This window comes from Prionailurus viverrinus, chromosome B3 (genome assembly GCF_022837055.1).
Source record: "Prionailurus viverrinus isolate Anna chromosome B3, UM_Priviv_1.0, whole genome shotgun sequence".
In the NCBI taxonomy this organism is placed as follows: domain Eukaryota; kingdom Metazoa; phylum Chordata; class Mammalia; order Carnivora; family Felidae; genus Prionailurus; species Prionailurus viverrinus.
Window position 1 is genome coordinate 47,390,458 of NC_062566.1, and position 15,374 is coordinate 47,405,831.

Here is a 15,374-nt window from a genome sequence, read left to right on the forward strand (position 1 = left end):
GTTGGTAGAAATGAAAAAGGCACGTGCACAGGTTGTGTTTCTGACAGAAGTCTCTGGCGTGTCTGAGCATTCTTAGACCTAGCTTGGAGGGTCTGGGAGATATCCCCTGACTGTGTGCTGGGCTTTTGCTATCCTTGAGAACTCAGGTGACCTCCTTTCTCCACTTCAGCTTCAGACCCTGCCATTATAAGGAGGTTGTTATGTGGTTGTCACAGTAGAGACCAGGAACAAGCTCTTTTGACCTTTGGTCCCTAGGCAGCCACGAAGGCCATTCCTGCCTCCATCTCTAGCAGACAGGTGGGGTTGGAGTGACGGTCAGGAAAGGTGGTTGGCAGAACGAAGCAGGGGCTTTTGGTGGACATTGGATAGCGTCAGCATACCTGACCCCAGGTCAGGGTGCAGGGACATCAGGATTCAAGTTTGTACGTTTTTTATTCTAACAGAAGTGCAATGAATATTTTTTTTTTCTCTTGCCAGATTCTGAGTGCTGGCACAGAGTCCAAGTTATTTCTTACTCCTTTTTTTTCCTCTTTCTTTCTTTTACAGGAAATATTTTCTAAAATATTTCTGTCACAAAATAACTTATTACAGATTTTTTAAACCTACTTAAGTTTAATAAATATATTTATTAAATTAAAAGTCATTGAAAAGTTATAGCTCCACATTTCTACATAAAATCTATATTGTCGTGTCAGCCTAGTTTTGAGAAAAGCTATTAAGACTTGGTAGTGACCGGTCTTTTTTGTTGTTGTTCAGGGTTTAATGACCTTTAATAAAAATAGTTTGGATTTTCTCTGCAGATTTAACAGTCTGAATTACCACTCCGAAACTCCATTAGTGATCATTTATGTTACAAATAGTTTTCTAGTGTCATCTATTCACCCACCTTTTATTAAATTAGACACAAAACCTAAAAGTATTGTTCTCACTGTCTGTCCCTCTGAGGATAGCTTGCTGCATGAGGCTCTGTTGTGGGAATGGGAGAGGCAAGTGACAGCAGGTGTTGGACTCTTTCCAGAGTGACTGAAATATTACTAATTCGTGGGAGAAAGTATTCTGAACCATGGAATATTTTTAAAATGTCATTTTATTACTCTCAAGTGTATTGTTGCTTAAATTGAACTAACAGTGCTTGAATGCTTAAGTATTGATAAATATGCTAAATTATAATGATTCATCAGTGTATAAATGCTGTGCTTGTGAATGATTATCTTAAAATACAAGGTGAAACCATGAAATCAAGATGCTTCTGGATGGCACGTTCCCAGAGTCTTTTTTTTTTTTTTTTTTTTTTTTTTACTAAGTTGATTCACCATTTTTTTTGCAAGCTTGTCTGCAGGATGAATTTTCTTGGCAGTTTTTCATAGCTAATAGAAATCAAGCTTTTCAAATTCTAAGGGGAAGAGACTAGTTAATGAGTTTCTCTGAGTTTTAGAAAAGCCTCCTCAAGTCAGCTGCTTCTCATACCTCACTCTGGAGAATGGTTTCAAACTTAAGTGTAGGGAATAATGCACTTTTCAAAACTATTATACAGTTTCTCATTCGTAATTGTGCATTTCTTTAGGAAACACTTGAGCAGAATAGTAAAGCAGCAGTGAGATCTAGGCTTAGTGTTCTTAGAAACCCTACCCTGCGTAACCCTCTTACCCACCTGCCTCCCAACACGAACACAAAGATGGCCTTTCTCCCTCCTCTTGGAAGCATACTCCACAGGCCTTCCCCATGCTGCCTTTCAGGGAAGGAGGGCACACAGCTTCTCACCAGCCTTTACAACTTCAGACAAGAGTGCCACCTTGCCGTGATTCTCGCTTTCACTTCATTTGCCTTCTTGCCCTTGTCACTATTGCTGACAGCGGAAAAAAAAAAATAGAGCAACTCGTGAGCAGGTCTGAGAAGTGAAATAACAGCTTTATCTGAGGAATAATCGCCACTGCTCTATTTACCTGCTAAATGATGATGCCTGAGCTGTGTCCTCTGAGCACGTGAAATGATGTTGCCTGTGTCCTCTGAGCATGTGAAAATATGTGTATGTGTGTGTATATATATATATATATATATATGCATATATATATAATTAGAATCATCTATACTGGAAAGATCAGAAGGCAATGGCAGAGCCTTTCAAGAATATATACTTTAATTATTTGGGTTTTAAAAATATTTTTAAATTGATTTTGCTGAGAAGTTGAATTCCCCTCAAAGACACAGAGAAAAATATCCATTGTGCCTGTTTTTTCAGTATTTTGAGGAATTATATGCAGATGACCCTAAGAAGTATCAATCATATCGGATTTCACTTTACAAGCGGATGATTGTATGTAAATTCGGAGTGCATTTCTGTTGTCTCCTTTGCTACTTGTAGCCTGTATTATTGAACAGCACACTGCTGCCCGCCCCTCCTCAGGAATCTCTTCAAAAACCTTCACGAAACCTGTTTCTTCCCACAGCTGTCTCGTAGCCAGTGGTGTCACCTCTATCAATGTCTTGCGTCCATTGTCACGTTGGATTTGTTATTAACACTAGGCTTACAGTGTGATGGAAGCAAAATGTGATTTGAAAGATAAAGTATAATCCAGGAAACACAAATGAACACTTTGAAATGTTAGCACCTGTTCCCTTTGACTCAATGGTCTACTATCTAAATCTGTGCTGTCTTAAACTGCAAAGGGAATGAGTATTTGTGTTTGTAAATACTTTTCTTCACCATAACCTGAATAATAACCACGGATATCACTGATTGACTTCTCCCCTAAGCTTCAAGTCTGCTGTTACCCATTTTCTTCTTACTTATTGATCTCTTAACTATGCCTGTGATCTGAGAATTCTGGATTAATTAGCCAGTCATCACAGACTTTTTTACCCCTTCCCCTTGAATGCACTTTTCTTTTCTTTTCTTTTCTTTTCTTTTCTTTTCTTTTCTTTTCTTTTTTTTGGGGGGGCATGAAGCATTAGGAATTGCTCCCGTTTTTCTCTATAAGAAAAATTATATCACCTGTGAAATTTTACGTGTATGTTATGCCACATGCCACTCTTTATTCTTTCTCTGTGGTTATTTTTTCATCTTACCTTTTAATTCCCCAAACTTCTAAGTTATAGGACTGATTTTAGCATCTCCAAAGGGTGGGTCTCATAGAGACAGTGCTTCTCACACACAGGTGTCAAAAGCCCCAGCCTAAGTTCAACCATCCTTAAAACTTCCCACAGAACTTTTTGAGCATTCATCAAAATTTGTTTTGCCTCTTCCCCCTTGAAGAAAAGCATTCCACTGGAAAAGCAGTACATTTTTTGAGCATTTAATTGTTTTACCTACATGGAGTCTACTGGAAAAGACTCCCCAGGGCGCCTGCTCTCCATCACGCTGTAAAGGATCTTATGGCAGTGTGTATTTTAACATTTGGCTTTTCTGGTAGCTGTATTTCCCATGCCTGCCAGTTTTAGCCAGGTGGTGGCTCCACCAGCGAGCTTTTCTGGAGCTTTTATGTAAAACTAACAGTGCTATTCCTGTGATTTTGTGTCTGCTTTCCTTCTCTGCCTTTTCGAAGGCCCATTTTGATTTTTCTATTATATTTCTCATTTTAATCTTTAGGATTTGATGGAGCAACTTGAAAAACAAGACAAGACTGTTCGAAAACTGAAAAAACAACTGAAAGTATTTGCCAAAAAAATTGGTGAACTAGAAGGTATTTAAACATGATTTTATAACAGTTGCCAAATCTTGATTTTATGTTTGTTATACTAGTGGTCTAACAGGTTTGCATGCAGTTATTAAGGATGGTATTAGACCAGCAAACTTGGCCTCTGTAGAGTGGAAATTTCCATTGCTAGTAGGGAAAAATGTTCTTTTCATGGTAGTAGTAATTTGTGAAGAGAGAGAATTCATTCAACAAGCATCTAATGACTGTATTCTTTGTGCCAGACACTGTGCTTGGCAGTATAACAGAGGTTAAGCGCATGGATTCTATAGCCAAGCTTCTTGGCTTCAACTCCCAGCTCTTTTATTAGTCCTCTGATGTCGGGCAAGTTATTGAACCTCTCTATGCCTCAGTTTCCCCCCTTGTTACATGGGAATTATCATGGCATCTATCTGACAGTTTGTGAAGATGAAATAATTAATGTGTATAATGTATTTAGTGTATTTCCTGACCCATAGTAAATGCTATATACAACTTCATTATTATTTTTACTGTTAACTTCTAGTATTAGGGAAACTAAGATGAGTAAAATTAAGTCTGCATCTTCAAAGAATCTAATAGAGAAAATAAGAGAAGTAAATAAGGAAAAATGAATTATGATTATAAAGAAAATTTCTTTAAGCGTTTCATGGTTTGTATATGACGATGGGAAAACACCTTGAAAAAATGATCAAATATCAGTTGTTATTATATACAAATGAATCTTGTCTTTTGGATCAGTATGCTTGTTCCTTCCCTAGGTATGTATCTAGGTGCCAGGGATATAGCAGTAAATGGAGGTAAAGCCAGGTTCTAAGCATATTCTAACAATGTTGTCATTGTTCAAGAGATTTAGAGACCCTCTTTGGAATTGCCTTCAAACCTATGCGATTTTGACCAGAAATGATACTGTGCAGTCTGACTACCCATCTGTTCTCTCGGTGTCACTCTGCATAGTGTTTGCTTGGCTCAAAGGATGAAGAGTCCCCAACACTGGGAATGCTCAGAAGAGTCTACCATGTTAACTCTGTGTGGTTTTCCTTCTTTCAGCATTCCAGGTCTGTCCTGACTGTCCTTTCTGTTTGGTCTTCCATCTTCTCTTGCTCAAGTCCTGCTCATCCTTTGAGACCAGAGTCATATGTCACATCCCCAAGCACAGCCTCTCCTGATCATGCAGGCAGGCTTTATGGCTCTGCCCTCTGTGTACCACGATGGCTCACATTTTTTGTGGTTTTCACAGTCATACTTTTAGCAGTTTTTCTGTTTGAATCACTGGCTTCCTCAATGGCCATGAGCTTCCTGAGCATAGGGACCACTTCTTATTTCTCCTTGTTTTCACAGCATTGAGCATAGTGTCTGACCCACGATAATCATTCCTTCAGTGTTTGTTGAACAAATAAATAAGTTCCAGAAATATTTGGAATGGCAACATAGGTGTTCACTTTGAAGAGGATAATACTCTTTGGGTATACGAATGTTGAAATATTTATTTAGAAACCATATAGATTACTTTGGAGTCATAATTTATTTATAATCATGTAGCATTACATGATTCATATGTTACATTAAAACTTTGAGCCTCCAAATCACACACACACGTGGACTGTAATGTCTGTCGACAGAACTTTAAAAAATCTTTATTTGGAAAACCTTTCTGCACTTAATTCTGCTTTAATTATATCATGAGATGATAATTAGCAGAGTGCCTGAAAGAACTGATTTTAAGGATATTAACTAGCTGATTAGTTTTTTCAACTTCTAATGATTTCTTTGCAATACATTAGTAAAATTTCATAAATAACAAAGCCACTTATTATTTTAAGTTTTTACTCAGCTTTTTTTGTTATGTATACTTTAAATTGAGATAGGTCAGAATACCTCAAGAAGTCAGAAATTTTAAGCCATTATCAATCAGAAATCAATCTCATCAATGAAACTATCTTGCCAGCTATGTTCTCAAACCTATAAGTAGCATTTGAGAAACACTTCATAGATTAAACAAAGACATCATTTCTTCAGAAAAGTTATATTTCGAGTTAAATGATATGTATCTAAAGAATAAAACAAAATAGATGTGTGTGACTTGGACACGTGCTGAGTGCAGTGTCCCTCCCCGCCCCCCCAAATTAGAGAATGAAGGTAAGCAAGCTCTTCTAATACTTTTCATATCTCCTAATCTCCCATTATACAGAAAATACAGGCAACTTTCTACAACAAAGCATCTTTTAAAAACTAAAAGTTTTCTTATATTTTTCTCTAAATATAATATACTTAAATTCTTCTGGTTTAAAATAGCAAGACTCTTGTCTCCTCCTATGGGCTACCCTTAATTAAGGAGACTTTTTTAGAAGCCAGTGTGGCTTTTTTTTTTAAACGCCAACATATATAATTTGATATAGCTAAATTGAGAGTGTTTCAAAATTTGATGTGCTTTGTGCTGTATTTTAATCCAGTAGTGGGTGTTCCATCTCAATTTTCATGGAGTCAGGGAATTTATACCTAAAAGAATTCTGGAAATCAGTTAATTATTTCATGGGAGTAAAAAATGGAGGTCCAGAAACTGTAAGTGACTGCCAAGGTCTCGGCAGTTAGTAGCCAAACTGAAACTAGAACCCAAGCTTTCCAGGAACACTTAACTCTCCCTTTGTGTCATATTTTCCAACACAACCTCTCTTCTTGTAGGAATTTATTTGACTGTCTCTATTAAGCCTGAAATCAAGATATTTCTGGTACCAAAGTGAGGAAAATTTAACTTTTAAAAAATTGTGCAATTTCCTTTCCTTTTCCAGGACAAAAAGGTTCAGAATATTTTATCCCTCAAGTATAACGAATCTAGAAAATAGAAAATAGAGATCGCTTCAGGTCTTCCTAGAAGAAAGTCTGTATTAGATGAAACATTGGACCAAACAACCCCAAGATCTTTTGAGTCTTTGAAAACTGGGATGTCGTCCTGGCTTTATTCTTTGTGGCCTTATATTTTCCTGATGCTAGATAAAGCTTGACATTTTATTTTATTTAGAAGATAGCTTGCTAAATAAATCAAGTTTGTGTTGAGCTTACATCTATATTTTATCTATGCATTTTTATAAAGACTCAAATCTCTGAGGAGAATTCAAAGGCAGAGAGAAACTTTTAATGAAAATATGGCAAATTTTGTCTCTGACATTTTTGTGCAGAACCAAAAATATCTTGGTTAGAGGTTTTGCAAAAGGAAAGTGAAGCTTTCTTTTAAAACATGAAATCTAATAAAAATATTTACTGTATTTCATAAATTCTGAGATATACAGATTTTTACATTTTAACATCTCAAATTTGGTTGCGTCTTTCAAAAATTGTTGATGGGTTGTAGTTTAATTGGCAGTGTTTTTCCTTCTTCAGTGTTATATAAAATAATGGTATATCTCATCATCAATGGATGAAATCAGCAGGTTTAAAACATTCTTTTTGGATTACATAGGGTCCAAATATGTACCTTTACTGATAAACATATAATATATTGAATCTGTTTCCTCTGTTTCCTCTCTCAGAATTGTTTCTATGCCTCAAAGCATCTAGTAACACAGATGGCAGGGGTTTTACTCTTTTGTACCTTACATGCAGCATATGTATAAGCTGTGAAGCCCACTGTGTGCTGATCCTGAGTTCTTCATGGTGTTGTGTTTAAACTGACTCCAGAAGTAATTTGTGTAAAACTATATAGCTTGAATCTCCTGTCTCCTGCATAGAGACATACAGTTTACCATGCATATGAAACACTAGATATCCCAGTCCTGACTTGTCCAATCACAATATGATCACTCTTTAGATATCATAGTGGTGATGGACGGTGGTGATTGTCAGCGCTGGTAATCCCGGTGTGTGATGCTGCAGCATGAGGTGGACGGAGTGTCACTAGGCTGGCTCCCTGCCACTTAAGCCAGAACACTGGCAGGTACTGGTGTTCTCTGTGATAACCTTGTCCTATGGAGCTGGCTTCCCAGAACTAACATAGGGAGTTGCCCAGGGTGACAGGGGAAGCTCTACTGATACCTTGTAGAATCAGCAACATTAAATTTTCTAATGCTTCTGAGCTGCATTTTGTTTGTTTGACACCAGGTTCAACTCAATCTATGCCTAAAGAGATTTCTTAACTGCCCCCTCCCTATAGATAAAAGAAGAAAAACCTGCTTATTAGCACATACTTCCACAAACACCACCATGACTCTGTGTTTCCTTTTCTTCCCTTGCATTTCTCATTTAATTCTCAATTTTGAGATGAAATTGAAGACTTTTTTTTTTAATCCTTAGCATAATCCTTCTCTAGCACCTGCCATTAACAATAGTGACCATTTTTAACATCTAAAAGGGTTGTTAACCAGTGGTTGTACTTTAAATGGTTACAACTTAAGACGTTTAGCACTTGATTACAAACAAACAAGCAAAAACCAGAATAATATTTAGGAAATCATATTAAATAGAAGTGTTTTATCTGCTCATGATTTCTTTGGGGATGAGGGGTAGTAGGAAAAAGTTAGTGCTTTGCCTTATAAGGCCTTTGTGAAAAATGATACATTTCACATCAACTAGTGTGAACAAACACTATTCTGCCATTTATCTTGATGTGGTTTGAACTGATTGCAATTATACAGTGAAAGTAAGTGTTCTTTTTCTTTGATGACTGGATTCATAGAGCTAAATGTGACAGGGAATCTTTAATACTCTTGCTGCTTCTTCCTAGAATATTATATTTTTTCTTCTGTGATTAAAGCTTAAGTATATTTAACCATTATGATGGTACTGATTAATTAACCAAGAAGTTAAACCACTTACTTCAGGGACATTTAATCTTACTACAAAGTAAATTTTATTACCAAAAACAAAAAAAAAATGTTTTTAAATCAAGTAAGGTTCTTTGATATTGATAGTAGCCAAGCATTAGTGGATGTTAGGGTGACATCACCATATAATTTTGCCAAGTGTCCACTCAATTTTAGCAGAAAAAGGTATTTAAAGAGGGAACAAGTAAGTGGCAAATATGACAAGCTTCTGTTGTTATAGAGTTCGTTTAAAATTATTGGGCTATGGAACCCTCTTATCTTTTCTACCTGGAAAATATTTTCTTCTCCTTTTTGTTTCTCATGAAGTGGGCCAAATGGAGAACATATCCCCAGGACAGATCATTGATGAACCCATCCGTCCGGTCAATATCCCTAGGAAAGAAAAGGATTTCCAAGGAATGCTGGAATACAAGAAGGAGGATGAGCAAAAGCTTGTTAAGAACCTGATTCTGGGCAAGTATTTTCTGCATGGGATAAAAGGTCTTTCTGGTACATGCGTCGGCAGTGGGAAAGACTAGTCACTAATGTTTGAAATATTCAACGCTGGTTTCTTTAGTCATCACTGCATACTGTGCGTGATCCTGCTGCAGTAGCATCCTGACCACGTCATGCTGCAGTCAACCTGCAGGGAGACTGGTCTGGAATCCACCTATCAGGATCCTTTGAGGCCTGGGCTTCTCAGCTCTGGCTGAAGATTAGATTACCTGGGGAAGGTTTTGAGAAGTATTAACGTACAGTCCCCACCACAGACTAATTACATCAAAATCTCTAGAGGGAAGAGCCTGACCATGTCTGGTATATGTTTTTCAATCTTTCAAAGGATTCTGAAGTGTAAGCCACAGTTGAACACCCACTGGTCTCAGCCACTGAACTTCCTGAATCTCATTTTTTCCTTGCTTCCTTTGACAACTAAATATGTCAAGAACAACAGTTTGGTAAAAGAGAAGAAACAAAAGAATTAGGGAAAAGATCCCAGCAATGGAAGGAGAGGACTGCACAAATGAAATGGACATGAAGGAAGCATTTCAGAGCAGCATAGGGTTAAGATTGTGTGTAAGTCCCCTGGCTCTGCAAGAAGACTCTTCAGGGGACAGTAGGAAGTGAGTAGGGAGTGCACACAGCCTGAAAGTTGTGAACTGAAAAAGGGAAAAAAACCTCTCTTCTCAGCTTTTGCATAGCATTCCTCCCCGCAGGTGTGGGGTGACAGTAATGTGATTGGCAATTATACTTGATTTAATGTTCCCAGGGTTCATGGCATGAGTGCTATATATAGGTGCAGAGGCACTTAAGTTTCAGCATGATCTTTATTTAGCAAAAATGTTTAGAAGCCACTGGTTTTTAAGCATAGAGTTAACAAAGATTCATCAGTTCAATAACATTTAGTGAGCTCCTACCACATGCTAAGTATTTTCTAGGTACTGGATACTGAACGAAAATAAAGTCCCTATTCTCATAGATCTTACATTGGGGGATGGTGGAGAAAAGAGAAAAAATAGACATATAATGGGGAAAAGGATAAAGAGTAAAAGCAAATGTATTAGTTTATATAAGACTGTCCAGAAAGTTGTCTTCAATAAGGTGATCTTTGAACAGAGATCAAAGGAGGTAAGGAGGCAAATCATCCTGATATCTGAGGAAAGAACATTCCAGGCAGAAAATAGTAAGTACATAGTCCCTGGAGTGGTAGCATGCCTGGCATATTCAACCAACAACAAGGAGATTCATTGTGAGCTGGGGAAGGGAACAGGGCCAGATCACACTGACCATAGTGAAGATTTTTTATTTTATAAATGGATGAGAAGTAACTTGGAAGATTTTCAGGACAAGAGTGACAGGATCTGACCTACATCTTTGTATAGAGTCACTCTGGTTGTTGTGCGAAAAATGTACTATTAGGGAGCAGCGGATGAATCAGGGAAACTAGTCTGGAAGCCATCACTACAGTCCAGGAGAAGAGCATAGTCTATTCTAGGATGGCCAGTAGAGTAAGTAATTGGATTCTGAATGGGTTTTCTAGGTAGAGCCAATAGGACTTATTACTGGATTAGATGTGTGGTGTGAGAAAACAATGAGTCAAAGATGCTGACTAAGCTCATGATTTGAGAAACCAGAAGTCTGGAACTGCCATTTAACTGAGAAGGGGACAGCTCCTGGGAGAGCAGGTTCCAAAGGGATCTAGTGGCTTGGTTTGGAATGGACTCAGTTCGATGTGCCTGAGCAGAGGTGTTAAGAAGCCAGTTGATACATTAAATTGGAATTCAAGGGAAAAGTCAGGGCAAGAGATATAAACTTGGGAGTTGTCATTATATAGACAACTAAGATTCATATGTCCCAACTAAGACTCAAAATTTCTCTACTTAATGAGCTATTAAAATGCTTCTTTTTTTAGTGTGACCTCTTAGCCCTGAATGATTGAATTCTTTCACAAGAACTGTGCTTTTGTATCTTACAAAACATTCCTCATGAAGACTTTCAGTGTTATATAAGATTATTTTTCCTCATTTCCTTTCAGAACTGAAGCCACGTGGTGTGGCAGTCAATTTGATTCCAGGGTTACCAGCGTATATCCTGTTTATGTGTGTTCGACATGCTGACTACCTGAATGATGATCAGAAAGTAAGGTCATTGCTAACATCAACAATTAACAGCATCAAAAAAGTATTAAAGGTCAGTTCATGTTCAACAAAATTCTCATAATTAATCTTAATGATGACAGAATCTGCCCCAAGTTACTTTTCCTTCCTTAAGCTGGAGCTAAGTTGCCAGATATGACACTTTGCAGTCTTCACTGATAACTTCCACTATAGGAAGCATTCTTTCTTGCAACACGTCTGTATGCCTTCTTTTACACTGGGGCTCAGGTTGAACAGTAATCAAAATTAATTTGATATAATTGTACCTAAGTGCAGAGTAAATGAAGTTTCTCCATAAATGGAAATAGTCTGCTTTGAGGTCTTAAAAGTAAATTAAAAATACTTAGTGTGACCCATATATCTAGGAAGTATGTTGCTCTAGTTAGAAAGGTATTAAATAAGTTCAATACCATATGTTTCATTCATATAAAAAGATGTCTGATAAAACATTATAATTTTTCTTCCAACTTTTCTTCCTCTTATTCTCCAACTTACCCCATAATTTTCCTTGTTACCTGAAATGCCTGGTTCCATGTGAGAAGCAACACATAGATACTAACAGAGAGGAAATATTTGGAAACGGCACCAGAATTATGTAATAGAGTAGAAAGCCCTACATAACTCAGTAGTCACTGAGTCACCTTGCATAATACTCCTCTTGCCTCTCTAGAAAAACAATGAACATTATACTTAGCTTTACCTCACGTGTTTCTATGAGGAGCTAAGAAAATGTTCTCCAAGCACTTTGCTTTCTGATTATCTAACTGAAGTTAGATGAGAACTTTTAGGATGGAGGTAAGTAGGTAGTTAACATGCCCAGTGGATGCTTTCAAATCTAAGATGTCTTTAATGCACTATTTTTTAAATTATGGTAAAATATATATAACATAAAATTTACCGCATAACCATTTTTCAGTGCTTAGTTCTGTGCCGTTAGCATATTCACATTGTTGTGCCAACCCTATCACTGTCCACCTCCAGAACTTTTTCATACCCCTACAACTGAAGTTCTGTCCCCATTGAACACACCCTCCCTGCAGTCCCTGCTAGTGAACCTTTGACAAATGCTGGTTCTCCATCCCTGCTGTGCAGATATGCTATGCAGTTAGTTTTATGGTGGTTACTAAAACATGGGGTTTCTGAAGATTTAACGTTTAAAAATTGATGAATGTCTTCTGATATAACTCATTTCATTTTTGGTGTATTGATGCTATATTGCACTTAGCCTGCAAGTTTTACTAATTTGTAAGTCAGCTCCTGCAAAGACCACAAAACCAAAGTGTTTTCTCCCTCTCATCTTAATTGCAAGAAGACATTTCTCTAATTTAACTAATTATTATATTAAATTGTTTAAAAATTAAAAAGGGATGGGTACTAGAATATAACACCCTTTCAATACCGTTTAAAATTGATGTGAGCTTGTCTCACATCCCAGTTTTGAATTGAAGTGTATTTGCCTTGAGTCCCTGTTTTGATTTAGCAACTGGTTGTTTGACATGTGCCCCAGTCCTGATGAAGAGCTATTCAGCTTCCCCTGTCTCCTTTTCTGCACAGGACTTCCTTCATCCCGTTTCTGATTCTCTGCTCAGGAATTGTATCTTACTGTTGACCTGATTTGTAACCTAATCCAGCTTTCAGCGTTTCATAGTCTGTGATTCCCTTTTATGCTTTTAGTCCTCTCTGATCCCCTTAGTAATCCTGAAGGAAGTGAGTTGGGGTAAGCTGTGGCTTGATGAATTTTTTTCTGCTGAAAGGGACCATTAAACTGACATCAACTGAGTGACTGGGCATCCTTTTCTAATGGCAAGAACCTAGATGCCAAGCAAAGTAACAACCAACCAACAAACTCGGTTGAAATTTTCTAGCAATGATGTAAGACTTTGCAATGTGATTTATTTTTGTAATTCTTTATAATTTAACTGAGGCCTTCTGGTATCTGTTCAGTTTCCTTCAGGTTGTTATTTCCCTAAGGAAAAGTGAATTTAGCCTTTTTCTCTCTTTCAGAAAAGAGGTGATGATTTTGAAACCGTCTCCTTCTGGCTCTCTAACACATGCCGATTTTTGCACTGTTTGAAGCAGTACAGTGGAGAAGAGGTGAGAAAACCTTCATTAAAACACCAGTGTGATATACTTTGTGAACTTTTTAGGGAAAAATTGAAAAGCACAAAATGTTTAGCCATTAATTTAGAAGCCTGAGTTCAGAGGTGGCTTGGATGCTGTAGCTTTGTTTGATGTTCATTGTTTATGAAACAGTGATTTAGACAGTGACATAGTTTCTTCCCTCTGAGTGTTTGTATTTTGATGAAGCATAGCAGAAATAAAATGAGCATTTGTCGATGAATTGTTACCAGCAGTGAAACCTCTTGTCAGCATGTGGAAGTGGGCTTTTCAAGGACTGATATGAGAAATATAGAACTATTTAAAGAAATTCATCGATTTGGGCTTTCCAAATGCATGAAAGGTGATCAAGCTAAGGCATGTCTCTCTAGACTGGTCCCAAAACCTGTTTTGCTTTTATTTGTAGTGATATGTTCATCAGGTGTTTACTAGACTTCAAAACTAATATTTCAATACTGTAATCTATTAATAATTACTCTTTATTAAGGTCTGCTCAGTATATATCAGATAATACTTACTCTATGTTATTTAATTCTTGCAACATCTCTGTGAGGTAGGGATTATAACCCAGTTTTACAGATGAGGAAACTGAAGTTCGATGAAGTTCATCATTTTGCCCAGGTTCTCTTAGCCATAAGGAGCAGTGCTAGAATTCTAGGTCTGCTCACCTCCAAGAGCCTGTGCCCCTAACCACTGCCCTCCATACCTCCACCTTGTGCTGGGAGAGCAGCCAGAGAAGCTGAGCGGTAGCATTTTCTGGGCACCAAGAGGCTAGCAGCAGGGGACTATCCCGGCAAATGACGGAAAATATAAATATGAGTAAGACATGCTCCCTGAGTAGGTGGGACAGACAGACTAGAATCCCTCCGAGGGGCCATTAACTGTCCTGTCAGTCCCCACTTCTGACCATGTTGTTAGGTAGTTTTAGGGAGGCACATGCTTGATTATGTGCAGAATCCATCAAACAGGCAATTGCCTTTTGTCAGGCAATGTCTGACAAAAGTACCTGCCTGTACAGTTGGCTTCCCATTTTAGCTCATACCACCAAAAGATTCCATTCAAAGCTTGGATTGAAAATCATGTATGGTTACAATGAAATATAATCAAGGGAAATTTTTTATTTATTCACCAATCTCTGTAGAAGCCAGTCTAGTTTAAGATGATGTATGCCCTTCAGGTGCAATATTTATAAATAGGAAGTTAAGAGATTAGTGCTTTAGGTAATTTACTGTTTGGCAGTAAACCTGCTGCTTCCTAAGTGAAAACACTCATTAATTTTTTTTTTTAAACTAAGTTCCCCCATCTTGTTTCACTGAATGCTAGCTTGCCAACTTTAGATACTATTCAAAAGCTAGTAAGAAGTGGAAGGGGAATATGATGGAAACAAACACCAGCATTTGAGAATGACTGTCTGGCATTCAAGAGCAGAGCAGACAGGAAACTCTTCAGAGGAAAGACAGCAGGAGCCGTCTGATCAAACGAGGGAGTTAGAAGAGAGCTTTTATTTCACGGGTGTCAGTAACTCTGCTTTATGGCTCTAGGGCTTTATGAAACACAACACGTCTCGCCAGAATGAACACTGCCTCACCAACTTTGACCTGGCTGAGTACCGGCAGGTGCTAAGTGACTTAGCCATTCAGATCTACCAGCAGCTCGTGCGGGTGTTAGAGAACATCCTTCAGCCAATGATCGGTAAGGCGAGAGCATTGCTGACATCGAGGTCTGTCTACCTCATGTGCCCACCAGTGGCATTTGTTTCTTCATACAAAGAACATAAAGTAGTAAGACCCAGTCCTGAAATTAGCTGAGGAATCCCAGAACCCCAGCCGTGACTAACTGGGATACATCAGAATCACTGCTTCCATATGATCGAAATGGCAGTATCTAGTTAATCTCCCCACTGTGTGAGTCCTCTCCCTTAAGACCGGGTTATGCTATATACCCATCAATATACCTCATACCTTGTCAAGTTTTCAAAAATTAAAACTTTTTTTTTTTAAATTTTTTTTTTCAACGTTTATTTATTTTTGGGACAGAGAGAGACAGAGCATGAACAGGGGAGGGGCAGAGAGAGAGGGAGACACAGAATCGGAAACAGGCTCCAGGCTCTGAGCCATCAGCCCAGAGCCTGACGC

General features: G+C 37.9%; 1 protein-coding gene across 5 annotated transcripts in view; it reads left to right on the plus strand.

The window, feature by feature from the left end:
• Positions 1–15,374, plus strand: part of MYO5A (myosin VA) — a 191,882-nt gene that overhangs the window by 169,450 nt on the left and 7,058 nt on the right. For 3 of the 5 annotated variants that reach the window (XM_047862541.1, XM_047862544.1, XM_047862542.1), the window contains 6 exons: positions 2,240–2,314; positions 3,587–3,680; positions 8,795–8,941; positions 11,001–11,155; positions 13,126–13,215; positions 14,781–14,931. In XM_047862541.1, coding sequence (XP_047718497.1) covers positions 2,240–2,314; positions 3,587–3,680; positions 8,795–8,941; positions 11,001–11,155; positions 13,126–13,215; positions 14,781–14,931 — 712 coding nt within the window. The remainder of the gene's footprint in view (positions 1–2,239; positions 2,315–3,586; positions 3,681–8,794; positions 8,942–11,000; positions 11,156–13,125; positions 13,216–14,780; positions 14,932–15,374) is intronic. The other 2 variants (XM_047862543.1, XM_047862545.1) reach the window with 1 other exon arrangement.